Here is a 27995-nt window from a genome sequence, read left to right as displayed (position 1 = left end):
ATACAGAAGCTTTCGATGGTTAGTCCTTTCATAAGCAGATGGTGATAAAAAATTAAAACTGCACGCTGAAGCCTAGGGTAAAGACAGACGTTTGGGATAGTCCTGCTTTGTGCAATTATGAATGAGCAATGCGCATGTAGATGTTATGCAACCAATACATTCATATGGACCTAATGGTGCCAGTTTCTCTTGCCAACTCTTCAAAAGAAACAAGTTACAAAGTAGACTTTTGAAGGAAAGTTTTGGACCATGATTCGTGGAAGTCAACAGGCCTTGAAACTTGATTTAGGCAGCATTGGCTTGTGGGTCAACCTTTTCAATGTTTGCCTTTTGAGGAGGATCATGTGTGGTGAGAATTTGAGCTCACCATGCCTTTTGTAAGGCTGCTTTGGTGCCCTGGACACGAACATGTAGCTCCCCACAACATTTATATCTTTTTGCTGCAGTTTGCGGCTGTTGAATATCCTGGGGATACATAGTGCAGGATCATTAGTTTTGGTCATCTTGTACTCACCTTCCTTAGTGGTAGTTTATATCTACTAGTGGTGAGGTTGTCTTGAGGTTTGAGGTTCACAGTCCAGGGTTGTTGAGGTTGAGTGGGGCTTTGTCTTGGATTGATCATTGTAGGCATATTCCATGGATAGTAGATAATCAGTGCGGTATAAATAGTGGATTTGCTATTGGCAACCTTTTGCCCCTTGTGCATGCATCATGAGTACTATAATAACATGTGAGTGGGAGGATCATTTTTGCCTTTGGATTCTTTTCTCTCTTGAGTGTTGCAATATTGATCAGTAGTGTTGTTTGTGATAGATCAAACTCATTGATTGGGTGAAGAAGCAAATAATGAAAGATTGATAAGCCAAGGTGAAACTTGTAAAAAAAATCACATTTTGAATGTGTTTTGTGTAAGGCAAAGATTGATAGACAAAGATTCATTCGGCATATAGAATCTTGCATTTTGCATAAGGGTGATATCTTAAGATTGCACTAAGCAAATACTAGCCACACCTATTTGTGCATTGGGTCAAAGAAGCCCAATGCCTTCCATTTTCATGTCCTTGACTTTATCATAGTACTAAATCTTTGATGGGGAGATGAAAATAGGTGGACTGCAAAGTTATTTCTCTTCTTCTCAGGACAAGAAAGCAAGGTGTTTTTCATCATGATAATTTGGAAAAGTTGTGTTGGAAGTGGAGGCGATGCATATAGAGGTGGTGATTCTTTGCCTAGAGCTCACTCTTGTATAAAAATGACCACACCTCGGTTGACAATTTCTTAGGTTTCAAGTGAGTGTTAAGAAGAGTGCTAGGGTTTGCACTGAGGACACATAGTGTACGACCACAACAGAAACACAAAGACTCAGATACAGACACATAGGGCAAAACTCAAACCCTAAACGCAAAACTCAAAACTCAAACACAAAACTCAAGCACAAGCAGAAGGAAGAGAGAGAACACAACTTTGAAGTGAATGAATGCTGTAAATGAATGTAAGAGTGTACAGTGTGCTCAAGGGCAGAGCAATGTAGGAGTGTGACGTCCACCGAAGACGGATCCCAAGTCTGTGACAACCAGTCGGAGTGTAGGAGTGCTGAATAGTGAATGGCAGCAGGCTGGTCACCAAAACGCAGCAGTGTACCACCGATCGGGGGCTGGAAACTATGCACAGTCTGCTGTAACAGCAGGCTGAAATAGTGTCTGAGAGTGTCAGGGCTTGCAATGCTGAAAACGCAAGCTGGCTGACCCTGGAGATGGTGGACAGCAGGTTGAACAACAGTCTTGGACAGTTTGGAGCAGTTGCCAGCAGCTGAGAGCTATCGCCTACAGCAATGGATAGATTGAAGATGATGTGGTTGCAGTCGATGATGGCTGGACAGTAGATGGAGGCGGGCTGCAGGTTGGAAATTGGGCGCCAACAGCAGTAGAGGGTGTGTGGGCTGGTGTTACCTGCAAACAAGGATGATTGCTGAATGGGGGCAGCATATCTATTTATAGATGTGGAAGAGCGTCCCAAAAGTTAGGATTTCCACTAAACTTTCTCGAACCGCTCCCCATTTTAGGGTTTCACTGAACTCTCTCGAACCGCTTCCTGTTTTAGGGTTTTACTTTAAAAGAGTATTTTTAGTGTGTTTTGGGATTGTTTAAGAGGCTAATGAGCAAGTAATGCATATTTTAGCTCAACAGTGAGGTTGTTAACATTGAAACTTCTTGGATAGAGAATTGAAACAATTGGAACAAATGGTTGTTCTAGAAGCAATAGAAGGCTTCTCTTTTGCTCATGACGAGGTTTCGAGTTGGAGGGCACCTAGCGGGAATTAACAACCTTGAGAAGGTATGCATTGTCTAGATCTTTCTATCTTTGGTGATATTGAGGCATATATGTTATCTATGTTCAAGCATGTAATGGAGTAGGATATTGGAACTAGCTTTTCTTCCGTGGATGGGTGGTAATTCCCTAATTATAACTTAGTTACAGTAGTTACATTTATGACAAAACTAAGAAATGCAAGTTAAGTTACAATCTTGGACAATGGACACCTTGTTGGTCCCAAAACTGACATCCCCTTTTGGTATTTATTTAACTTAATTGAAGAAAAAGTTGATGTGCAATGGGATTCTCCCAATCCCTTTTAGTATTCCAACTCCCCTTGCTGTCCAAAATGACCAGCAAGTCTTCAATCTAATTTGCTCCTTGATTTAGACACTCAATTGGTCTTCACCCACTTTGATGGATATGGAAAATGTTCCAAATTCATTGATTTGTTGGTCCCTTCACTTGAATTTGACTAAAAAAGCTTTAGCTCTATTGAATCCAAGTCTTGGAGCTTCCAATTTCTAGCGTGCTTCCCGAGGCTATTGCTAAATCCTAATTTTTGTTGCAAATTAGGGTTTATAGTAGAGAAATCTGAAATTTCTCAGTATCTGGTGATCTCAATGTTGTAATCTTGGAGTAAGGCTATAGAAAGGCCGGGAGAGAATGCTGAGGAGAGAGAAAATTCAAACTTTCTTCGCAAATAACTAAAGAAAATTTATCATTTATTGCTGTTACTCTGTCTCAACAACTTGTAGATGCAAAAAATTGAAGAAAATTAGTCATTTACTACTGTTGCCGTGTCTCAATAGCCTGTAGATACTGTCACTTGCTGATGATTGTTCTTCTCCTGTCCCTGGTTGTCTCAAAAGGTTCTCCAATGGCTGCAAATTAAACTAGCAGCATTTTCTTTCTCTCTCTTGTAGGCTGAATACACTAAAATGCTTGTCTCCAGTCTCTAAAGACGTTTTTCAATCTTGCATGGGGATTTTTGACAAGTGGTAGCCTTCCCAAATGGTTTTTTCAGCATTAAATATTAATTTTAGTCTTTAAATATTGAAAATTAGTCTAATAATTATTTCAGTGCCATGAAAAATAATTTGATTAGCCAATAATTAAATTATCTAGGAAAGTTTCATTCTCGAGTGTCTCTGCGTCATCTTTGACTATCAGATTGGCGTTAGGTATCATTAAACGCCACTTCTCTAGTGTTACCAATTGACACTTATGGTCAAATGAATGACCTAGGCCAACAACTGGCACTAGATACTACCAAGTACTTGTGCGACATAACTTATGGCAACTTTTGCCTTTGACATCTCGTGATTTTCTTAGGACTTGAGCTCATAAATTTACTCCAATGCCAATTACACCTCACATGTGCAACATTTACTTAACCATGTGATAAAAAATTAATTTACATGTTAAGTGAGGTTTCAAAAATACATGTCCTCATGATAGATACCCACTTATTGGAAGGGAAGGTGAAACAATAGAAGCATTGCAACAAAGGAGCCCGAGGCGAAAGCTAGGGGCAAGTCCAAGGATAGTGTAAAGAGTGACTTCTCTCCAAAAGGCAATAGCTTGTGAGGAGATACAAGGCCGTGAAAGGAGAATAGGTGGGGATTGCACATACCTTGGGTTGTAGAGCTCACATGTAGAAGGCATTTCTCATTAAGTATGGTGCATTTAATGTTGAAAGATCTAATTTTTGGCCACATTTAATGCAGGTCAACTTGGTTATTTATTTGCATTTCTTCAGTATATATATTGGTTGCTTCTTCTCCACTGTTACTTACTTAGACATATGAGTGCACTACTTTGTTGATTTAGAGAGGGGTGATAAGTAGAAGAAGAAAAGTCTATGCTATCATTGTGGTAAGGAGCATCTCTGAAGAGATTACAAGAAATTAGTGGCGTTGTGAAAGGATAAGGAGAAGAAGAAGGATAAGGACTCCTTAGATTAGTCATCGCCCTCAATATTTTGACTTTGACTTTGGCTAGATAGTGAAGGCTGCACCAACCTTTGTAGCTTTCTAGCCCTTTTGGTGTTGTCATTCCTTGAGACTCTCAAGTGCCAAAGGAGTGTAAGAGGGTGGTGGTGGTGGGGCATCGGAGCCTCATCTATATATAGGTGTGGTCAATCCTAATTGTGGCTTTTTCACATGCATTGACTAAGTTTGGTAGATTCAAATCTTGGAAGTGGTTTTCCCTTTAGGTTCATGATGGGATATTTGACAAAGAACGGTCTTTGCTCCTAGTCTATTCTCACATGAGGGGACATTTTGGTAGTGTGATAGAAGGTAGGGAATCCATGCTCATCATAGTGCTTTTTCGGAGCTTGTTCATGATAGGCATTGAGATTTAACAGTTTCTACTTTTTGTGGTCAAGGATTGGTACGATCGACATTGACATCATTGTCTTTTTGAGGCACCTTGGTGGTGGCTTGATCACCCATTGCTTGGTTATCCATGGTTCTATCTAATTAATTGTTGTAGATACTATGGTGCATCATTCATTATTCTATATTTTCATAGTTACACGAAACGCCGTTTCTGGCGTTTTAGAAACGCTACAACGTTTCTAGAAACAGAAACGCCCAAGAAACGGCGTTTCTGCAGATTGCGATTTGGGGCAAAACTTTGGCCCGAACGTGAGCGCCCCTAGACTCCCACATTCTAGTCAACTTTTCACTTGCCTATGTTTCTTCTCTCCACTCTGTCGGGCCTGCTCCTTTGTCGATTGAGGACTCCAGAGCCACACACACACACACACACACACACACACACATTCTCTCTCTCTCTCTCTCTCATCTTCTATCTCAAATTTCTGTGTGGTTGTAGGTTGTAGCTTGTGAATCGTGATTCTAATTCGTGAAGCTGTGACCATCTCACGCTGCAGCCTGATGCTCTCTTATGCGATTGTGTCTTATCATTTATGTTTATGGTCATTGACTGAGGACTCAGTGGACCGTCACCCGTGGTGTCAGATGGGAGAGGATCGAGGTGCAGCTGAAGTGCAGTAGACAGTGTGAGAGTGAGAGACAGAGTTGAGCACGATACCCAATGCAATAGTACTGAATAGAGTGTTTGCTGAAAGTACAAATGATAACCCTTATACCTTAGGGTTATAAGGGGCTGTTCACACCCGAACACAGTAAGTGCCCGTAAGTGTGCACCACAAGCACATACAAAATAGTACACATAATCTGGGGGAAAAAACCTCTCCTACCGAGAGTAAAAAGTGCCCCAATGTCCTAGTGATCACCCGCACACTCCCATATGAGCGTAGGCGTAAGTAAGGCGTGTGAGATACCCAACGCGTGTGAGATACCCAACAAACCCCCCTGGAGTGAAGAGTGATCAAGTGTACAAGGATCATCCGCCACCAAAGGGCGTCAAATTCAAAGCATCGCGAAATGCTTCAAATTTGTCTCGTGGAAGAGCTTTGGTGAAGATGTCTGCCACATTGCTGGTGGTAGGACAGTAGACAAGGCTGATATCACCTGCATGTAGCCTCTCTCTGACAAAGTGGTAGTGAATCTCTATGTGTTTCGTGCGAGCATGAAACACAGGGTTCCGTGCCACTGCAATGGCACTCTGACTGTCAGTATATAAAGGAGTAGGCTCCGTAACAGATACATCCAAATCAGCAAGTAAGCGTCTAAGCCATACGCACTCAACTGCAGTAGTGAAGGTTGCCTTGTACTCAGCTTCACATGACGACGTGGCAACAGTGGATTGTTTCTTGCTAAGCCAAGAAATGCATGACGAGCCAAGAAAGAAACAATTGCCACTAGTGGAGTGACGAGTATCAAAATCACCAGCCCAATCAGAGTCACTGTAAGCATGTAACTGCAGTGGTCCCCCCTTGGCATAAAGCAATCCAAGAGCTCTAGTACCCTGCAAGTAACGAAACACACGCTTCACAGGTTGCCAATGCGACATACGAGGCTGATGCATGTACCTGCTCAAAACTGAAACGGCAAACTGTATGTCTGGCCGAGTGTGGCATAGATAGATGAGACATCCCACTGCTGGAGCATAAGTATGGATATCAAACAAATCACTGTCATCATGTAATGACAGTTTGAGCCCAGGTTCCATGGGTGTACAAACTGGCTTGCAATCCTGTAAGCCAAACTTCTCAAGAAGTTGCCCAATGTACCTTGACTGACATAATCCAATGTCTCTAGCATCATGTACGAACTGGATGCCCAAGTAATAGTGCAAAATACCCAAGTCAGACATGTCAAAAGTTTGCTGTAAATTATTTTTGAATGCTGAAATCTGATCAGCATGTGTTCCAGTGAGCAAAAGGTCATCTACATATAGACACAAAATCAGCATGGATCCCCCCTCTTTATGTACATAAAGGGTAGACTCAGATGGGCTGTTTACAAACCCCTGACTAAGCAAGAAAGCATCTATCTTTGCGTACCAAGCTCGTGGAGCTTGTTTCAAACCATATAGAGCTTTTTTCAGCTTGCATACTAAATTTTCTGAGCCTTCAACTGCAAAACCAATGGGCTGCTGTACATACACTTCTTCCTGAAGTTCCCCATGTAAGAATGCAGTCTTTATATCCAGCTGATGCACTTTCCAACCAAAATGTGCAGCCAAGGCAATCATAGACCGAATGGTCGTCATACGGGAGGTAGGAGCAAAGGTCTCCTCATAGTCAATGCCCTTTTTCTGTGCGTAGCCTTTAGCTACCAGCCGTGCCTTGTACTTATCTATGGATCCATTTGCATTCCTTTTCAATTTGTAGACCCATTTCGTACCAATGGCACGCTTGCCAACTGGCAAAGACACCAAATCCCAAGTATGATTCTTATGAATAGAATCCAATTCAGCTTGCATGGCTGCCATCCAATGCACACTATGTCGCGCATCCTCAAAACATTCAGGCTCCTCATTATCATGAGTACATGCTGCCATAACAAACTCCATGGAATGTGCTGAATCATGCAGTCGAGTTTGCCTTCGAGTACGACCAGCCAAGGGTGTTTCCAAATGACTATCTCTCATAGTCTGCGTGTACCATCTAGGCACCTGTCTTGCTTCCTGACTGTGTACAAGTTCCTGCTGAATTTCAGTTTCAGCAATGTGCTGATTTACTGCATGTTCCATAGGAGCAGCTGGCTGAACATTAGGTTCATTTGCTGAAGTACCAGCTGAATCACCAAATGTGATGGGCAGCAGCCCTTCAAAGACATCACGGGCAGCCTGATATGTATCAAAACCAGCCAAGGATAATTCTGATTTTTCATCAAATACAACATCCCTGCTGACAAAAACCTTCTTGGTCACGGGATCATAGAGTCTGTAGCCTTTGCTTTCGCTGCTATATCCCATAAAGATGCATTTTACAGCCTTGTTGTCCAACTTCTTTCGAAGTACCTGTGGAATATGGGCATATGCAAGACACCCAAAAGTACGGAAGTGGCCAACAGAAGGTTTGCGGCTGTGCCAAGCCTCAAAAGGTGTGACGGTTTTCAAGGCCTTGGTAGGGCATCTGTTCAAAATGTGGCAAGCGCACATGACGGCTTCCATCCAAAAACTATGAGGCAAACTCTTTGCCTTCAGCATACATCTGGCCATCTCCATGAGTGACCGATTTTTCCTCTCTGCTACCCCATTCTGCTGTGGAGTATATGCAGTAGTGTACTGATGGATAATGCCCTTCTGCTGCAAATAAGAATTCAGCATAGAGGACATGTATTCCCCCCCTCGGTCCGAACGGAGAGTCTTAATCTTGCAACCAGACTGAGTTTCCACAAGTGCACTGAAAGCCAAAAATGCATCATCCACTTCTGACTTCTTTTTCAAGCAGTAGACCCAGCAAAAACGTGTAAAGTCATCAATAAATGTTACAAAATAGTAACAACCACCCAATGACTGTGTCTGCATGGGCCCACAAACATCCGAATGCACAAGCTGCAATCTGGCTGTTGCTCTAAATGCAACATCACGGGGAAAAGAGAAACGATGCATTTTCCCCAAAATGCAACCCTCGCATAAATGCTCAGGAGGTCTCTCCAAGAGAGGTAATCCATCCAACATCTGAGTACGCTGTAATAGCATCAAGCTGCCATAGTTTACATGCCCCAAACGAGCATGCCATAACTCTGCCTCTAACATAGCAGGAGTAAGAGTGGATGTCAAATATGCAGACTGATCTACCGAAAGAGCATCCAACTCATATAACCCATGACACAGAGAACCTGTCAAGACCAATGTCATGTGTTCCTTGTCACGGACCATACAACGGTCATCATCAAAGGTGACCTGCAAACCACAACGTGCCATAGAAGAAATGGAAAGCAGATTCTTCTTAATGCCAGGCACATACAAAGCATCCTGTAGGCGGAGAATAGAGCCATCAATGGCTGTAAGCTGAATCTCCCCAATACCACGAACAGGGTATGATGCATTATTAGCACACTGAACAGACTTCCCAACGGGAGGTGCACCAAGAGAAGCAAACAAATTTTTACGAGATGTGATATGCCGTGAAGCACCACTGTCAAAGAACCAAGTGTCAGCATCCTCTGTAGAGCTAAATGCTCTATCAGCCCAAGAGACATCATAACTGCAAGTGTAAAAACAATAGTCCCTGGCTGCAACAAAGGACGCGGACTCGCTAGCAGTGGAAGGAGCTGCAGAAACAGACATCCCTGACTCCTTCTTCTCTTTGGCGATGCGTTTCCTGCACTCAGTGATATAGTGGCCAGGCTTCTTGCAGTAATGGCATTTTCCTTTCTTGGCTTGCGTGCCCCCCCTGTTTCTGACTTGTCTGTGAAGTGCTACTACTACCAGAACTCTGCGAAGCATTTTTCCCTTGGCTGTTTTTACCCTTCTGCCTTGACATAAAAGCCTGCTCAGAGGCTATACCATCCACACCACTGTTCCGTCTAGTTTGCTCCTCCTCTAGAAGCAAACTGACAAGCTGAATGAAAGTGATGGGCTCTTTCGAAATCCTCATAGTGAGGTTCAAGGCAGTATGAAAAGCCAAGTAAGAGGGAGGCAGTGAATTCAATGTCGTAGAAATCAGCTGCGCATCTGAGTAGTACTCATCCACATTCATGAGTTGCTCCCGCAAGTCCTGAATTTTGTTGAGATGATCCTGCATAGAATCACCCTCATTCATCTTTAGAGTCTCTAGCTCTTTCTTCAAGAAAGAGATGCGAGTCTCATTCTTTCCTGCAAACATCTGCTCCAATGTCAACCAAGCTTCTTGTGAAGAAGCTGCTGAACGAATATGAGGAATGATAGAACGCTGAACTGCCAATGCAATCAGCGACATAGCCTGTGCATCCCGTGTATCCCAAGCTTTCTGAGCTGCAGTTCTTGGGGGAAGTGGCTGAGCGGGCTGAGGTGGAGGGGGCTGAGGTTGCCCTCTTGCACGTCCTCCTGGAGGAGGAGTAGCGGGAGCCACAACTCCCGGTCGTGCTTCCTCTCCACTGACATAATCCCACAAATTTTTGGCCACTAATACATTCTTCATCATGAAAGACCAAAGGGAATAATTGTTCCCATCCAATCGGTCTTCCTTGGACACATAGGTGAATACATCTCCTCCCTGATTTGCCATTATTTCCCAAAAGGCAATAGAGCAATGTCAATGCAGTACGGGCTGGAAATCTGCAAATTTCCAGAAATTGCAGCAAACACAAGTCTGCAATTAATGTGCAAAGGGTACTCTGTCAAAAAAAAACTGTCACTGATGCACGCTTCCCAAGGTGCAATTAGTGCTCAGCAGCACTAAAACATCAAAAGCCCCAAAATTTTCTGCCCAAAATTTCTATCACAAATGTCTGTTACAAAAGCCCCAAAATGTGCATTCAATGTGTCACAGACTGACACAGCACGTTTCCCAATGCTGAACCTGAACCTGTTGCACGAACTCCTGTGTAAAAGAAAAGTGCAGAATGTTACCTCTGCGTGTTGACGACGGGCACGATTCCCGAGGTAATGACTGCTGGGTACAGTCGGACTGATGCACAGGTACAGGGTACAGGATGGCGCGTCAGGACACAGGCGGCACGTCAGGGCACTGGTGGCGTGTCAGGAGACAGGTGGCGGGACAGGGTACCAGTGGCGGGACAGGGCGTCAGCTGGCAAGGACGTGACAGGGCGGCGTCAGGTGGCGCGTTAGGTGGCGACGGCGTCTGCAAGTACAGGAGGCGCGTCAGGTGGAGCTTCTCGCAGACAGGGCGGCGCTGGTCACGAACTGGCACACGCAGGAGCAGGGCTCGTGACAGACAAGGCGGCTTCAGCTCCAGGTCCAGGCGGCGCAGGCAGCTGGTGGCGCTGTCTGACGAGCTGGCGCTAGGGCACAGAGGCGCCAATCTGGCGGGGCTCCTGGCGGCGCTGCTACAGGAAGGAGATGGGCTGACTGACGAGTCTGCACAGGGCAGACAGATGCAGGCCCAAACCTGAGCTGACTAGCGACGGCGGTTGAGTCCTCGGGAGCTGTGCAGAATCCTCGGGAGTTGTGCAGAGCTGCTGACCAGCTTTGATACCAAATGTCAGATGGGAGAGGATCGAGGTGCAGCTGAAGTGCAGTAGACAGTGTGAGAGTGAGAGACAGAGTTGAGCACGATACCCAACGCAATAGTACTGAATAGAGTGTTTGCTGAAAGTACAAATGATAACCCTTATACCTTAGGGTTATAAGGGGCTGTTCACACCCGAACACAGTAAGTGCCCGTAAGTGTGCACCACAAGCACATACAAAATAGTACACATAATCTGGGGGAAAAAACCTCTCCTACCGAGAGTAAAAAGTGCCCCAGTGTCCTAGTGATCACCCGCACACTCCCATATGAGCGTAGGCGTAAGTAAGGCGTGTGAGATACCCAACGCGTGTGAGATACCCAACAGTCTTATCATTTATGTTTATGGTCATTGACTGAGGACTCAGTGGACCGTCACCCGTGGTGTTTTATGGATCATTAGTTATCAACTTATCTTTTATACTCTTGTATCTTTTTTTCATGATTCATGAATATGATCCAACCTCCAGGTGTTTTTGTGATTCATGAGTATCTATTATCATGCTACATGTAAATTGTAATGATCTAATCTTTAAAGTGTGATCTATGAATATCTTTAGAGTGTGCTTGGCACTTGCCAATTCAAAGTTTAAGTATATTGTATGAATCTTGATGTATCTTTCGATTTTGGAAATTGGTGCAGGCTATAGGTAACAGGTTATAGAAGTTAGGATTTAGGACCTCCGACCTAGTATGATAGTATCAGATTTCAATGTCAATAATCAATTGTATGTTAATCATGTATGTCAAGTATTTCTCGATCAAGTGACAAGTGTGGCTTATTGTCATCTATTATCTATATTATATATTAAATCGGGGTTACATATTTCCTTGTATCCCCTTTTCCCTGTTTTCTCGTTTCTTCTTGGAGACGAAACTCTGTTTCTACCGTTTCCCCATCGTTTCCGTTTCGCTGTTTCCGAAACTCCAAGTAACTATGTATATTTTATCGTACTAATCACCCATGATTTGTGAGAGGCTATTATCATTGTACATATCTTTGGTTGTAGAGCTCATAAGCAGAAGGCATTGCTAAATTGAGTTTGGTTCATTTAATAATGGTTGACCTTATTTCTAGCCACATTTAATGCTGGGCGACTTGCTTATTTATTTGAATTTCTTCAGCTTGTATATTTTGCTAATTTGAGTTTGGTTCATTTAATAATGGTTGACCTTATTTCTATCCACATTTAATGCTGGGCGACTTGGTGATTTATTTGAATTTCTTCAGCTTGTATATTGGTTGCTCTTTGTTCATTGTTACTCGTTCGGGTATACAAGCACATTGCTTCTTGTTGGAGAGAGGGAGATTGCGACACTTTACAGGTTGCGTAGAACTTGCACCTTTGTACAGACTCTTGAGCCTTGGTATACGGATTCCATTTCTTGAGTCGATTCTCTTTGCGTATATATATTCTTCTTCTTCTTTTATGTTCTTTGGGTTTACAACAATTCTGTTAGCTCTGTCTCTTTGCTTCCATTGTGGTTGCATACCATTCTGGTAGAGGCCACCCACAAACTAGGTCATGGGTGCCCATGACCATGTGAGATGACCACTTTACATCTGACGATCCATCTTCATCATCTCAGCCAGGTCCAGTGTCAAGTTCATACAATCCTTTTGAGTTGCATGAATCAAAACCCTCACCTATTTCTTCTTTTGAGATACAGGATCCAGATGACTTTGCGTATGTGAACTTCAATAGAGGGGACTCTCGAAGTAGACATAATTCAGGTACATCTACAACTTCTGTCTCATTTGAGCATGTAACACACACTTCTCAATTCTCTCCCATTCCACCCTCTTTTATATCACACCTTGATCACCTCTCATCATCTTTCCAAAACCTTGGATTACACTCCACATCTGCATCACACACACTAGGGGTTGGATATTCGTGTGAAGAAAACTGCTAGGGTTTGCACTGAGGACACATAGAGTGTACGATCACGACAGAAACACAAAGAGACAGACACAGACACAGAGGGCAAAACTCAAACCCTAAACGCAAAACTCAAAACTCAAACACAGAAACTCAAACACAAACAGAAGAAGGGAGAGAGAACACAACTTTGAAGTGAATGAATGCTGTAAATGAATGTAAGAGTATACAGTGTGGTCAAGGGCAGAGCAATGTTGGAGTGTGACGCCCATCGGAGACGGATCCCAAGTCTATGACTACCAGTCGGAGTGTAGGAGTGTTGAATAGTGAATGGCAGCAGGCTGGTCACCAAAACGTAGCAGTCTGGAGGTTGGAAACTGGTAAACGTAGTAGTGTACCACCGATCAGCGGCTGGAAATTGTGCACAGTTTGCTATAAACAGCAGGCTGAAATAGTGTCTGATGTGGCTGGCGATGATTGGATGATCAGATCGCAGCAAATGATGATGTTACCAGTAGCTGATGTCAGCATGGATGAAGGCGCCAGCAACAGGAGTAAACACGGATGGAGTGGCAACAGTTTCGAGGGTTGGACAACCACATGGGAGGAGGCTAATGGCTGAAATCTGCACGTGGAGTGAGAAACTTGCACAAACGGAATAAGGCCGAATGGGGGCAGCCTGTCTATTTATAGATGTGGAAGGGCGTCCCAAAAATTAGGGTTTCCACTGAACTCTCTCGAACGGTTTTCCGTTTTAGGGTTTTACTCTAAAAGAGCATTTTTAAGTGTGTTTTGGGGCTGTTTAAGAGGCTAATCAGTAAGTGATGCATGTTTTAGCTCAACACCCCCTCTTACGCCCAAAACTGAGTCAAAAGGATAGGCCAACCACTTTGATGTTTATTGATCCCAAGGCATCCCACCCCAAAGCAGCCAGGGCATTGGACAAAGGGTGCACGTTGGCTGCCCAGTGGCCTACTAAGACTATAGAGGTGATGGTTATCTTACCAAGGGAATCCAAGGAGTCACCCTAGAGAGGAGAGGACATTGGACAAAGGGTGCATGTCGGTTGCCGAGTGGCCTACCAAGTTTTACAAAGACGGATGGAACTATATGGAACTTTTTTTTTTGGGTTGAATAAGTGAGGTAAATTTGATGGGATGCGGTCGATTGAGTAATAGTGACCCAAAAGATGAGAGTAGGAAGGGTACATCCAACACATCACAAAACAGTATAAGCTAACCCATCCACTCAAGGTGTTGATGACGAGGAAAAATAGGTGATGAGGTATCCGTGTGATGAAGGAGGATGGTGGTGTGGTGACATCTGCTGCCAGTGGAAACAACCTAGGATCCGCTTAAGTGGCGCTTTGCACAATGAGATGCAAAGTATGCTACATGCTGAAGAATGCTCATGCAGTAGATGCCACTTGGACAGTGTTCCTCATGGGGAAATTGTTCACTTGCTGAAGCGCCCTACTACAAAGATGATGAAATCATGCAATACAAAGGGTAAGGTATAACAGGGGGGGAAAAGCCGATGTCGAAGACAAAGTGCTGAAGCCTGTAGAATATCAAGAAGGGTAAGAACCCCCTTTCAACCTGGATGTAGATGCCGAAGAAGGAAGAGGAGCCTGATGTCGGTCTTCATATGGTGCCGAGAACCATAAGGAATGAAAGAAGATGAAGTGGAGGAAGTGGATGAAGCACCCTGCTAGAAGAGCAAGGTAGAAGTCAGTGCCATGATAGCATCGAGAGAGATGCTGCACGATCCGCCTCGGGAGGGGAAACCGCCATGCTAGAAGAAGAGCAAGCACTCCTAAGATGATGAAACCATGAAAGGAATGGTGCACATCCCCACGTCTCTAGCCCAGGTAGGACCAAAGCAAACTGCAAGTTAGCCCTATACTGAAAGACAAAACCCTGCAAAAGTGATGAGAATCTGCAAACACAGAGGTTAGTGGTGAGATGCTCCAAAGCAAAATAGAATAGAAAGAAAATCTAACTCAAAATAGATGCAATAAATGTGTATGTGTGTGAGTAAATGCAGTGGAAGTCAAAAGAAGGGAAAAGCTAAGGACAATGAATCCTATGGGCCTGACTCTAAGAGTGCGAAAAATTTTGCCACTTGTGGTTTTCCCTCTCGAAGAAGAGGTAACCAATCCCCTCTGCTCTAGCCTCTGAATGAGGCTATGATGAGGATTTCTTGTGGACTTGATCATAAAGCCTTGCGTAACGCAATAACTGGCATTGAAACTCATAGAAGGTTGGCAATCGAGTTTGGGAGATGATGTGTTGAATGAAATTGAAGTCTTTTCGGGCAACTTATTCAAGAAGAATGTAACCTGATCGTCATCTGACTTTGGAGAGTCAGTAGTGGCGAACTTGGCAAGTAACCGCCTATATTCAGCGAGCGTGACTTTCGGATCATCCCCTTCCTTAATAGAGAACTCTTGAAGCTCAAAGTGGAGATTGATGCGCCGAGTACGATCACGAGCTGCATAGCGGTCGAGAAGGTGATTCCAGTGCTCTGACGCGAGCGGGAAGTGCTGCAATTGAGAGTGAAACTCAGGAAGCAATCCTTGCATCAGCTCAACATTGGTTGTGGCATTGCAGGCTCTCCATTGACGGATGTAGTCAGGGTGAGCTAGTCGAGTGTTCGGCATAGGCTCTAGACTAATGACAAGGTCCTAAAGACCCTGAGACTCAAGCACTTGTTGCATGAAATTAGACCAAGTGGTGAAATTCGACCGGTTAAAACGTGTCTTGTCCGTGAAGGCATTCTTGGCCGTTGCAATAGGAGTGATAGTGCTCGGAGATGGATAGTGTGAAAAAGTGTAGTGTGGGTAGGATAGGGGAGTGAAGTACACTTGGGAATGGACCCCAGAGTGCCCACCAGGCATGCGGGTAGTGTGCAAGGTGGATCCATAGGTAGAGTGGGTTGACTAGGCATGGGCATGGTAGCCACATGAGAAACCCAAGGAGATGGGATGGAAACACGGGGAGCAAAAGATAGGAACCCCTGCGTAGGCGTAACTCAAGGAGAGTGGGAAGACGCACCATAAGTTGAGGATGGAAACCCCTATATATGAGTGGGCATGTGAGATGGGAAGCTGGGTATAGTGAGGGGGATGCCCATCACAGTCGACGTAGGAGTTATGGGTGTGTTGAAAGGTGAGAGGCACTATGTTAAAGGGTGGCATTGCCCCTAATGAAGTACCATGGTGCAAATAGGTAGAGAATGGGGTGGAGAAGGAAAAGGTGCTAGGAGCGAAGATGGAAGATCCAACCCCTAGGGTGTGTGATGCAGATGTGGAGTGTATTCCAAGGTTTTGGAAAGATGATGAGAGGTGATCAAGGTGTGATATAGAAGAGGGTAGGATGGGAGGGAAGTGAGAAGTGTGTGATATGCTCAAATGAAACAGAAGCTGTAGATGTATCTGAATTCTATTTGCTTCGTGAGTCCCCTCTATTGAAGTTCACATATGCAAAGCCATCTGGATCCTATACCTCAAAAGAAGAAACAGGTGAGGGTTTTGATTCATGCAACACAAAAGAATTGTACAAACCTGACAGGCTAAGATGATGAAGATGGATCGCTAGGCGTTCCGAATGCCGTATGTCCTCCATGATCGGAGAGGTGGCCAACCTCACCAAGCGTTTCGGATGTGGTAGCAAAACTAGTAGGAGGGCTGTAAACATCATTGTCCTCTATCATGTTAGTGAAATTTGAAGGTAGAGTGTCGTCCTCCTCACCAAGTCCATAATGCCGTCTCAGGGCCTCCAATGATGGAGAAGCTTGATAAGACATCATAGGAACTGGAGAAGAAGGTGTCTGGGACATTGTGATTCGGTTACGAGTTGTATTGTGAGCCTAGAAGGCATAAAGTATATGAAGTATATCAACTTGAAAAGCAAGCAATGCATATACTTTCACATGAAAAGCATGTATGCAAGAAGGTACTTGAATTGATACATGTGGATTCATACAAAGACTGCAACTTTGAGTGTCACCAGACGTTTCGAATGCCGTTTGTCCTCCATGATTGAAGAGGTGGCTAGCCTCACCAACCGGTCCGGGTGTGGTAGCAAAACTGGTAGGAGGGGTGTAAACATCATTGTACTTGTTGGGATAGTACCTCTCAAATTCCTCCTCTGTCATGTTAGTGAAATCTGGAATAGGAGTAGAAGAAGAAGGTGAAGGTGAAAGTGGTGTGTCGTCCTCCTCACCGAGTCCATAATGCCGTCTCAAGGCCTCCAATGATGGAGAAGCCTGATAAGATATCATAGGAACTGGAGAAGAAGGTGTTTGGGACATTGTGATTCGGTTACGAGTTGTATTGTGTGCCTCACACAAAAACTAGCTCTCCACAATATCTGTAGGATACTCTTTACAAGAGCACTAGCTCTGATACCATGTGAAGAAAATTGTCAAGGTTTCAAACACAAACAGAAGAAGGGAGAGAGAGAACACAACTCTGAAGTGAATGAATGCTGTAAATGAATGTAAGAGTGTACAGTGTGCTCAAGGGCAGAGCAATGTCGGAGAGTAATGTCCATTGGAGACGGATCCCAAGTTTGTAATCACCAGTCAGTGTGTCAGAGGATGTAGATGCTGTAAAAGCAAGTGACAGCACATGCTAATTAGCAAATGCAAATAGGAGCAGTGTGTATGATGGCTGGTGGCTGTTCCAGACAGCAAACGCAGATCTGAAATTGCCGCAGGATGATGAACAGCTGATGCCTAGGCTGCACAGGCGCACGCGAAGGTTGAAACAATGTCTGATGTGGCTGGCGATGACTGGATGATCAGATCGCAGCAGATGATGATGTCACCAGCAGTTGACGTCAACATGGATGAAGGCGCCAGCAGTAGGAGCAAACACGGATGGAGTGGCAGCAGTCACGAGGGCTGGACAGCCAGGTGGGAGGAGGCTAATGGCTGAAATCTGCACGTGGAGTGAGAAACTTGCACAAGCGGAATGAGGCTGAATGGGGGTAGCCTGTCTATTTATAGATGTAGAAAGGTGTCCCAAAAATTAGGGTTTTTGGGAGATCACTGAAACTCGCTCGGACCGCTCCCCTTTTTAGGGTTTTTCATTAATTAAATGTGTTTTGGGCCTGTTTAAGAATGCTTATCCGCTGAAAAGTGTGTTTTAGCTCAACAAAAGTCCTCCTCTGTCATGTGGGTGAAATATGGAATGGGAGTAGAAAAAGAAGGTGACGGTGAAGGTGGAGAGTCGTCCTCCTTACTGAGTCCATAATGCCGTCTCGGGGCCTCTAGTGATGGAGAAGCTTGATAGGACATTATAGGAAATGGAGAAGAAGGTGACTGTGACATGTTGGTTTGGTTACGAGTCGTATTGTGTGCCTCATGTAAAACCAAACTCTCCACAATATTCATAGGATACTCTTTACAAGAGCATCGGCTCTGATATTACGTGAAGAAAACTGCTAGGGTTTATACTGAGGAAACGCAGAGTGCATGACCATGACAGAAACACAAAGAGATAGGCACAGACGCAAAAAACAAAATTCAAACCCTAAACGCAAAATTCAAAACTCAAACACAAAAAATCAAACACAAATAGAAGAAGGGAGAGAAGAACACAACTCTGAAGTGAACGAATGCTGTAAATGAATGTAAGAGTGTACAGATACTCAAGGGTAGAGCAAAGTGTCGGAGAGTGACGTCCATCGGAGACAAGTCTATGACCACCAGTTGGAGTGTGGAGTGAGGAATTTGCAAAACACTCATGTCGGGAGGCTAAGGAGATTGAGGTGACATGTGTAGAAGAGAGAGATGATGCCAGGCGGCTCCAAGAGGGTGCAAACACAAGTTGAAGGATGTTGCGTGATGGAGAGGGAAGCAACCACATTGTCGCCAAGTAGAGGGAGCCCACACGCAGGCAGCTGGAGGGTGTGGAGACTAATGCCTGGCTGATGTGGGTCAAATGTAGGCACCAGGAGATGGTGGAGATGTTGGCGATGGCAGGTGGATGCCAAACACAGTCTGGGAGATGGCACCAGACAGTGGGCGACAGCCTGGAGGAAGGCGCCAAGGCACTACAAGGGTTGATGGAGAGGTGGCGGCAGTTGTGAAGGTTGGACAACCACGTGGAGGTAGACTGATGGTTGAAATTTGCACATAAGGATGAGAAACTTGCAAAAAGGGATAAGGCTGAATGGGGGCAGCCTGTCTATTTATAGATGTTGAAGGATGCCCCAATGAATTAGGGTTTTTGGGGGACCACTGAAACTCTCTCGAACCACTCCCCTTTTTAGGGTTTTTCATCAATTGTGTTTTGGGGCTGTTCAAGAATGCTAATTAGTTGAAAAGCGTGTTTTAGCTCAATGACTTCCTATCAAACGTTTTTTGGCCAAAAAGCCATCCATTGCCCATTTTTGCATCTTCAAATGCGATGCCTACATCCATGTTGACAAGAAACAGAGGGCCATCGATGCTAAGTCAAAGAAGTAAATCTTTGTTGGTTATAGTTAGATAGCCAAAGGCTACAAGCTTTATGATCCCCAGACCAGCAAGATAGTGGTGAGTTGGGATGTTGTGTTTGATGAGGCTATGGCTTCCAACCTTCCCTTTGATGGTGCTTCTACTTTAGGTGGATCTTCTTGGACTCCACTGCCTCCTCTATTGTTGGCACCACCATTAGCTTCTAGGATTCCACTTGGCACCTCTTCTTTGTCTTTGACACCTCCCCCTTCTCCTTCTTTGCCTCCTGGACCTTTATTGGCTTTATTGGTTCCTTTGTCTTCTTTTATGAGTTTCCTACTCCATCTCCATGCTCTCAAGTTTCTTTAGGGATGTTGAGCCATATGTGGGAGCCTTCCTTCCTCCATGAGGAGAGAGCCTTCTTTACCTAGTGAGGGGGAGTCGCTTTCCCATACATGTGGATCACAGCTTCTAGAGGTCCCGAGGCCTCCTTTGCAGGAGGAGAAGCCCTATATTATTCCATGGTGGTTCTAGAAGCTTTGTAGGATTTGTGAGTGTCATCCTTTTTAGAGACATCAGTGGGCCCATGACAATTAGCCAAGATACAAGCATAGCAGGGGTGTTCACTTTGTGTGAATTATGCAAGTTATGAGAGGATATAGAGCCTACTACCATTGAGGAGGCTTTGGTACAAGATGTTTGGTGTCATGCTATGCAAGAGAAACTCCATTCCATTGAGCAGAGTGAGACTTCAACGTTGGTGTCATATCTAGGAAAGCAGAAAGTGATCGGTGTGAAGTGGGTCTATAAATGAAATACCAAGCTCCTAGGGCTTGGTACTAGGGTATTGATAGGTTCTTTCTTCAAAGTGGTTTCCATTGATCAGATTATGACCTCAACATTTACTATTGGTTGGAGAGCTAAGAGTGTCTTAGTCATCCTTTATGTGGATGATTTGGTCATTACATGTAGCCACACAATGGAGGTGGACTCTACATAGGAGATTTTGAGCTAGGAGTTTGAGATGATAGATTTGGGCATCTATTAGTTTGGAGATCTATGTGTTTGCACAAGGTATTTTCATTTCTCACCATAGATACATATCCGAGCTTCTCTTGGAGTTTGGTATGGATACTTGTAAGCCCATTTCATGCACCATGGACCCCGAGTCCAAGTTCTTTGTTGTAGGTGTTCCCCTACTAGATTGTAGGTGCCTTGTCTTCTCCCTTATCTGGCTCATTCATATGTGGTGGCACTCTTGTCTTCTTCCATAAACACTTCATTACAGACTTACCAGAGAGCCGCATTGTGCATTTTACTCTTTATCTTTAGGAGACTCGTTCCTATAGGATTATGTATGGAGAGGGGGCCACTCTTGGAGGATGGAGTAACTTTGATTGGGATGGAGATGTTGACACTCGATGCTCCGGTACATATTTTGTTTTCTCCCTTGGATTGGGAGCTATCCCTTGAAGTAGCAAGAAGTAGCCGACCGTGGCCTTAATCTTTGACAGGACCTATAGTGCTATGCGTGGATAATGGGAGTGCTTTTGGTTTGGCAAAGAACCCCGTGTCTCATGCTTGTACAAAACACATTGACTTTCAATACCATTATGTTTGGCAATGGATTGTGGAGTCCAAGCTAGTGGTGGTCTACTATTCTATTGAGGACATTGCAGTGGTATCTTTTCGTGAAACTCTCTCTTAGGCTTCTATGCTCCGTTACATGAGGTTGTTGGGTTTTTCAGACACTCCCGAGGATTTGGGAGGGGGTGTTAGCATTCTTGTGTATGTCATGCTGGTCATCTCTTGGTTGTGAGCTTTGTCAGAGTTCGATGGAGACATAGGAGCTCTGTTCATGCATTTCAGTGCATTTCAGTTTTAGTGTGTTTTAGAGTGTTCACACTTCCAGATAGTGAACAAGCTCCACTGCATTTCAGTGTTAATGGGTTCATGGTCCGTGTTCACACTAGTCAGCTGGTTTTGGGGCTGGTGACCTGTTTCATTCAGGTGGGCTGTATTAAATGCAGCCGTCTGCAGCAGGTCTGCCAGATTTAGGGGCTGCCTGCTATAAATAGCAGTCTGCCCCTTAGTTGCTGCCATTCTCTTTTGCAGTCAGCCAGTCTCTCAGTTCAACCTGCTATTTGCCTCCATCATCAGCCTGATCTGGTGTCCTTATTGATGCCTCAAGTTGCATGCAGGGACTGATCAGTCTGTTGTGCATTTAGCTTTATTTTGAGATCAATGCAGTCTTTTCCTTCTCTTCTCTGTGTTCATTTCAGTCTCTCTTCCCCTTCTCTCTCTAAGTTTGTGTCTCTCTTCCGTAGCGTATTCTTACAAGGAGAAGCACCCAATGAAGAAGAGTGAAGCACACGTTGAGCTGAAAAATGTGCGAAATGAATGGCCTCCATGGTAGCGTCAAGGAAGGCTATAAGTCAACCTGCACAGAAGAAGCCATGCTGGTCTGGAGTCAGAAGCCCAACCAAAGAGGGGCAACGGAGATAGAAGTGCCGAACTATCCAAGTCTCTGCTTTGATCAAGACAGTATGTCCTATAGTAGTTCGTTCCAAACTGAAAATACAAGTAAGGAGCATAAGTACTGAACTATCCAGGTCTTCTTTGCTTTGATCAAGATGGAACATTCTGTAGCGATTAGTTCCAAACTGAAGATACAAGGAGCATAAGTACCACATGAGACCATAGGACACAAATACCTCTACTTCAATGAAAGTGCTTAAGATGCCTTTACGAGTGTTTGTTTTGGTTTTAGAATTTAGTAGGATGCTCACTCCCAAAGAGAAGGCAAGCCAAAGATGTTAGGGTAAAGTGAAGACACTCTTACTAGTGGGAAGAGTTAGTGTCGGCGATAGCTGAATTGAGTTATGAGGATGGGGCCCCGATTGGCAAGACTGGAGGATCACTTGGAGATTCCCCCACAAGCTTGCATCAAGAAAGAGATCTTGAGCTGATCTCACTGGACATCATGTTGTACAAGTGATCCATCAAAGAAGCGGTTGTGCTCATGTAGAACACACTCCTCAAACCTATCAGAAATGCTGACGTGGCCACTGCAGGAAAATCGCAGCATGCTGCAAAAAATCGTTGAATGGCAAACAAAGGAAAAGCACACCAATCTAGAAGAAAACATAGTTAGAGCTCCAAATGTCCCTATCAGACTTTGACTAGGGCTCACAACCAAGAGATGACAGACCGACAAAATAAGGTAGGCTAACACAAGGTACCTGTATTGATTGGTATCAACTTGCTGGTCACATGGCTTTAGGATCATCTCCTCAACCTGCCCCTACTACACCCAAGGGGTTTGATTGGTCCACCGAACCCTCCTATGGACTTTTGTCCTCAGGCGCTCCTTGTCCACCTTGCAGAGATTACAACTTCCTTGATTTCAAGCTTGGAGATTTCTCTTTTGGCATAGAGGAGGTCAGCCATTGCTTCCCAATATCAAAAGCTTCATGGCTTATTCTCTTGGCCTACACACCCTTTCATCTGGAGGACTTATAGGATGGACTTTGGGAGCTTCTTTCTAGAGTTTCCTTCATGCCAGCTATCTTACAGCAATTGAGTGCATGCAATCATGTCTTCTTGAGCCCCACTTCTCTACTTGTGCATTTAGTTGTATTTTTAGGGATTTCTCCACGACTACTTGGATTAGTGATGTTTCTTGGAGTCCTTTGTGGTAGAGTCAGGTATTCTATAGAGGCAGCCTCCAGGACTTCTTTGGAAGTGGAGTACCGAACCTCAGTGGATCTCTTTTAGAGGTATTCCTAGCTTTGCTCTAGATTTGTTCTCCATCCAGGACTTGAGAGGGGGTGTTACTAGTACATGTACTTCATCTCTTAGTTGTGAGCTCCATCATTGATTTAGGGGGGACGCCATGGAGCTTTGACATTTATTGTTCATTTGTGGTTAGCTTGGTCATTTTGTCCATTGTGGCCAGACACTTTAGTCCACTTGGACGTTTTAGGTTGCACTTAGGGTTTTCTATATAGGACCAATGCTCTCTCTTTCTTGCTTTTTGGCCTAGAAACCACATTGTGGGTTTGTCCGTCTTTCAGCAATGCCTTGACTCGTGCATCTCACGCTCTTAGGGCTGCCATTTGGTCTTGCTCATTGTTTTGCCATCTATGGAGATTCTTCAGCTTTTGTGTTCATGTCTTCATTCCTTCTTCCATTGCCATCCCAAACAATATGATTTATTAGTGTTGTGCCAACCTGATTAGTCACCCCATTGATAGCAGAGTCTCACTAAGCTGAGGTGATTCATACAGTTATCAAGGAGTGTGTAGTTTCAGTGTGTAAAATTTGAGCACAATCCTCTTCATTCTCCATTTCTGTCTCATATATGTGAGTGTCCATACTTGTGTTTGTACAACTTTTTGAAATTCAGTTTATTTTTCATTTACATTAGACATCTAGATAGAATATTGCATTAGAGCTGGCCAGTAATGAATAGCTACACATATGGTGGATTATGGAGTTGGTTAGAAAAAAGGTAGTGCACACTTCCACCTATTATGACCCAATTAGGCACATATGGTTGGAACTCAAGTATATAAGGGTCAAAATCACACATACACATGATCAATCCATTGGAGTGTGGCCTCTATATCTGGCAAAACAGAAAATTACAATTAATAAGGGCATGACCATAAGTTTGTCCATTGAATACCCTTGGGGGTCCATAGATTTCAGGAGAGGTCTCTAAAGTTAAAAGTTAGATTAGCCTAATTACAAAGGATATTGTTTCTAGGTTATGAATGTTTTAACCTAACTGTGTCACTCTGTTTTGGTATTGTAAATTTCAAACTTACTCCTGTTGCATAGCTTGAAACTCATGAACACCACTTTCCATCCACATTGAATGAAAGATGTTACTTTGTTTGCAGGAACAATCTTCAGGGGTGAAACGCTATGTATACCTTATTACTTCTTCCTTTTCATACATTTGTAGACCGAAAGTATCGCAGAGTTAAAACCAAAATCACTTCCAGTGTCGAACCAGCATGAATGTCAGCCCACCTATGCATGAGCTGGTGAAGCATAGAGTATTGCAGTTTTATTTTATGGTACATTTATTGAAAGTAACACGATTGCCTTCCCACGTTTCAACACCTGATGTGCTGGTGCCAACAAGCAGTAGCCCAAAAAGGGACTTTTTAAAAGTGACAGCCCTTTATAGCAGCAAGCAAGTAGCCTTAGGAGAATTTCAAGTATCACACAATGAATGTCCAATAGATAAGATACTGATATGCCATCTTAATCTTTCAAAGTCAGATGCACGATCCAAATTGCATGTCTACATAGGTGAGCTGTGAACAATACAAACTGATTGGGGTACTTTTTCTTGTCTCAATGGTCTGATTTCAGTTTCTATGACTGTTTTGGTAACAGATCAAGCTCATAGCTCTGGGTTAACTGGGCATTTGGCTCTCGACTTAAAAGAGGTTGTTTCCTGTATTATTATAACTTCTCGCTAAAATCTTTTTGTTTAGGTATAATCTTGATTAGAAAATCTTAAGAAACATGGTTCTTCTTATTGAGTGTTTGTAATATTGTTTAAGTAGTATCTTCAGCTATGAATAACATGGTATTAGTATTGAAGTCTCAATGTTGGTTTCTCCTTGTTATATCTGCGGTCTTACTTATGCTAGTAAGATGTATGATAAATTGTATCCCATGTATGCTTTGTAAATCTAGGAAACCTTGATATGAGCACAATGCTTTTCTGCCCTTCCTTGTCCTTAAAAACCCAAAGCTTTCTATTTTTTGGGAATAAAGGCCTCGTGCCTTTTAAATGTGCTCGGGTGTGAACACACCCTTAGCACTTGTACTCACACATATATATCTATCTAAAAACCTAAAGGTACACTCTCGTCATTGTACTTACAAACGTGCTCACTCTCGACTCTGCTCTATCTCACTCTCTCTGTCTCTCACTGTGTGTAACAACTGTCTGTCTTGATCTCCGTGTCTAACCCGTCACTACAAACTGGTATCAGAGCGAGCAAGAGACAACTCAACAGTTGCAGGATTCTCAGGTGGGCTTATGAACAAAAGAGACAGTCGATTGGTTCAGAATACGAAGGACAGCAGCAGTTGACTGGAGCAGGCGACTGCAATTGACGTAGTCAGTGGGCGTGATGGACAGCAGCTGACGTGCGACCAGCGGGCAGCACAAGTGACTTCTGCAGGCGACGTTGCAGACCAGGCGACGATTGTTGGACTGGCGATGACCAGCAGTCGTGACCAGGTCAGGCGGCGTGACGGTCGGGCTGCACGAGTGACAAGCCGTCACGCGACATGACTGTATGGATGACAGGCAGGTCAACGGTTTAAATATTTTTTTAAAATCAGAAATTTTCGAGTCTGATTTACCTCCTCTCCTCCAGGTGTTTGCGTGCGCAAGCACAGGGTGCAAATTTGTGAAGGTGTAGGCTCAAATATTTGGGGCTTTTTCCAGATTTGGGGAATTCGATGCAGGACAAGCAAATTTATCTCAGGAATTGCAGGAATTTGTGACATTTTGTCCTCGACATTTGGGGCTTTTCATGTACATGCACAAATTGGGCTGAAATTTACCCAATTTCTCGACATTGATGCACATTGGACCCCGTGCAATTTGGGGCTTTTGTAGTTTGGGCAAAATTTGTGTAGCATTTGGTCAGTTTATGTACATGCATGTTGAATTCCACACAATTTGGACATCAACACTTGGTAAAATTTGGGGGTTTTGCTGAAATTTCTCTATTTTGGTAAAATTGGCCTGTTCTATGCATGACAGAGAAAATGCAGATGTGTGTTTGATGCTTTGAGCACAAAATTTTGGGGCTTTTGACCGTTCGTGTCAAATTTTATGCCCGCGGATACATTTACAACAGAAATTGCAGCTAAAATTTGGGATTTCTCCTGTAGTGTGATGCATATACCCTTGGAACAGCTGTAATTAGTTGGATAATGCTGTATCACATAGTTTGGTGCTTCTGAAAATTTATTTACAGATCTGAAATCTGTGCTTCTACGTGGTCATTTATTGTTGGTTGGTACTTGTTTGTGCCTTGGACACTTGTGTGACAGTTTTGGGCCTGCATTTGCTGTTTTTTGGTCACATTTGGACTGGAAATCATGGCTGGTAGCAATGACAGTAGTAATCTGATGCACATAAAAAAGCTTGAAGGCGCGCATAACTTTGTAGTTTGGCAAAAGCAGTGCTACAATATCCTGTCGCAAAAGAAGCAGGCAAAGCCGAAGAAAACCAAAGGGGCAAAGCCCACGGACATGGAACAAGACGATTGGGATGAATTAAATGAGCTTGCACGCTCAACCATAGAGCTATCAATTTTTGATGCCTTGCTATTCAACATTGAAGGTTTGGATTCTGCATATGCTATATGGACTAGATTGGAAGAACTGTATGCACAAAAGAGTGATGCAATCAAAGTGTATTGGCTGAAAAAGCTTATGGATTTGCGTATGAAAGAGGATACAGCAATGTCTACTCACTTGAGTGAGTTTAACTCTGTTTTTAGCTAGCTAGTTGCCTTGAAGTTCATGATTGATGAGGAATTTAAGGCTACTTTCTTGCTTTGCACTCTACCAGAGAGTTGGGATACATTCAGGACTGCTATTAGCAATTCTAATGTAATCCTTTTGTATGCTGATGTAGAGAGTGCTCTACTTATGGAAGAGATGAATTGGCAGAACAATGCATCCAATAAGTCTTCCAGTGCTTTGCATACTAGGAGCAGATCATAGCAAAAGGACAAATATGATAGCAAGGGACGCAGTAAATCACGTGGCAAAGATGTTGAATGTCATCATTGTGGCAAGAAGGGTCACTTTAAACGTGATTGCTACAAATGGAAGAAAGAGAAAGGAAAAAGCAAGAAGACAGATGATAGCAAAGAAGAGAAGAAGGACAGTCAGCCTAAGAAGAGCAGTGTAAAAATTGAAGAGGTGAATGTAGTCACTCATGACAGTGATAGTTAGAGTGATGTACTCTTTGTCTCTTCACATTTTAATGCACATGCTTTACTTGCAGATACAGATGATGACATGCATATTTGGATTCTTGATTTAGGTGCTTCCTTTCATGTCACCCCTCATCGTGAGTGGTTCTTCGCTATACAGGGGGTCGACATGGTGTTATCCATCTTGGGGACAACTATGCATGTGACATTTCAGGTATTGGTAGTGTGCAGTTAGAGTTTCAGCATGGCTCTGTCTTTACACTTCAGTATGTATGGTATATACCTCAGCTCAAGAAGAGCTTGATTAGCACAGGGCAGCTAGATGATGATGGTTTTCATACCACCTTTGGTGATGGAAAATGGAAGATTTGCAAGGGATCTAGGGTTATTGCCAAAGGTTGCAAGAGTGATACTTTGTATCCACTTCATGTATCTAGTGTGCGTGACCATGTTGTTGCCATGACCGAGCAGCCAAGCGTTTCTTTATGGCATGGCTAGTTGGGACATATGAGTCAAATAGGAATGAAAGTGCTTTCTCGTTTGGGTTACTTGCCTTGTTTTCGTTATGTTGATTTTGAGCATTGTGATCATTGTATTTATGGCAAACATACACAGACGTCTCATAAAAAGTTTATTTCTTTGAAATCTTCTCCTCTAGAGTTAGTACATTCTGATGTATGTCAAATGCCAAGATTATCTTTAGGGAAAAAGAAATATTTTGTCACCTTTGTCGATGATGCTACACCGAAAGTATAGGTTTACTCTATTCGTAGCAAGGATGAAGTGCTTGACAAGTTTAAAAA

The 27995-nt window shown here is 43.6% G+C and overlaps 1 protein-coding gene across 8 annotated transcripts in view; it reads left to right on the top strand.

Annotated features, from left to right (window-relative positions):
* LOC148020667 (uncharacterized) overlaps positions 1-27995 on the top strand; it is a 68557-nt gene that overhangs the window by 543 nt on the left and 40019 nt on the right. For 6 of the 8 annotated variants that reach the window (XM_087698472.1, XM_087698471.1, XM_087698470.1 and 3 more), the window contains exons 2-3: positions 24112-24529; positions 24617-24669. In XM_087698472.1, coding sequence (XP_087554598.1) covers positions 24229-24529; positions 24617-24669 — 354 coding nt within the window. In that variant the 5' untranslated portion in view covers positions 24112-24228. Of the gene's footprint in view, positions 1-2218; positions 2335-12545; positions 12610-24111; positions 24530-24616; positions 24670-27995 lie in introns of all 8 variants that reach the window. The other 2 variants (XM_087698465.1, XM_087698467.1) reach the window with 2 other exon arrangements.

This window comes from Lygodium microphyllum, chromosome 18 (assembly GCF_053477565.2).
Source record: "Lygodium microphyllum isolate KBCC chromosome 18, Lygodium_microphyllum_v1.1.10, whole genome shotgun sequence".
NCBI lineage: Eukaryota > Viridiplantae > Streptophyta > Polypodiopsida > Schizaeales > Lygodiaceae > Lygodium > Lygodium microphyllum.
The sequence above is the reverse complement of the archived record's forward strand: the minus strand, read 5'-3'. Positions and strand labels throughout refer to the sequence as shown.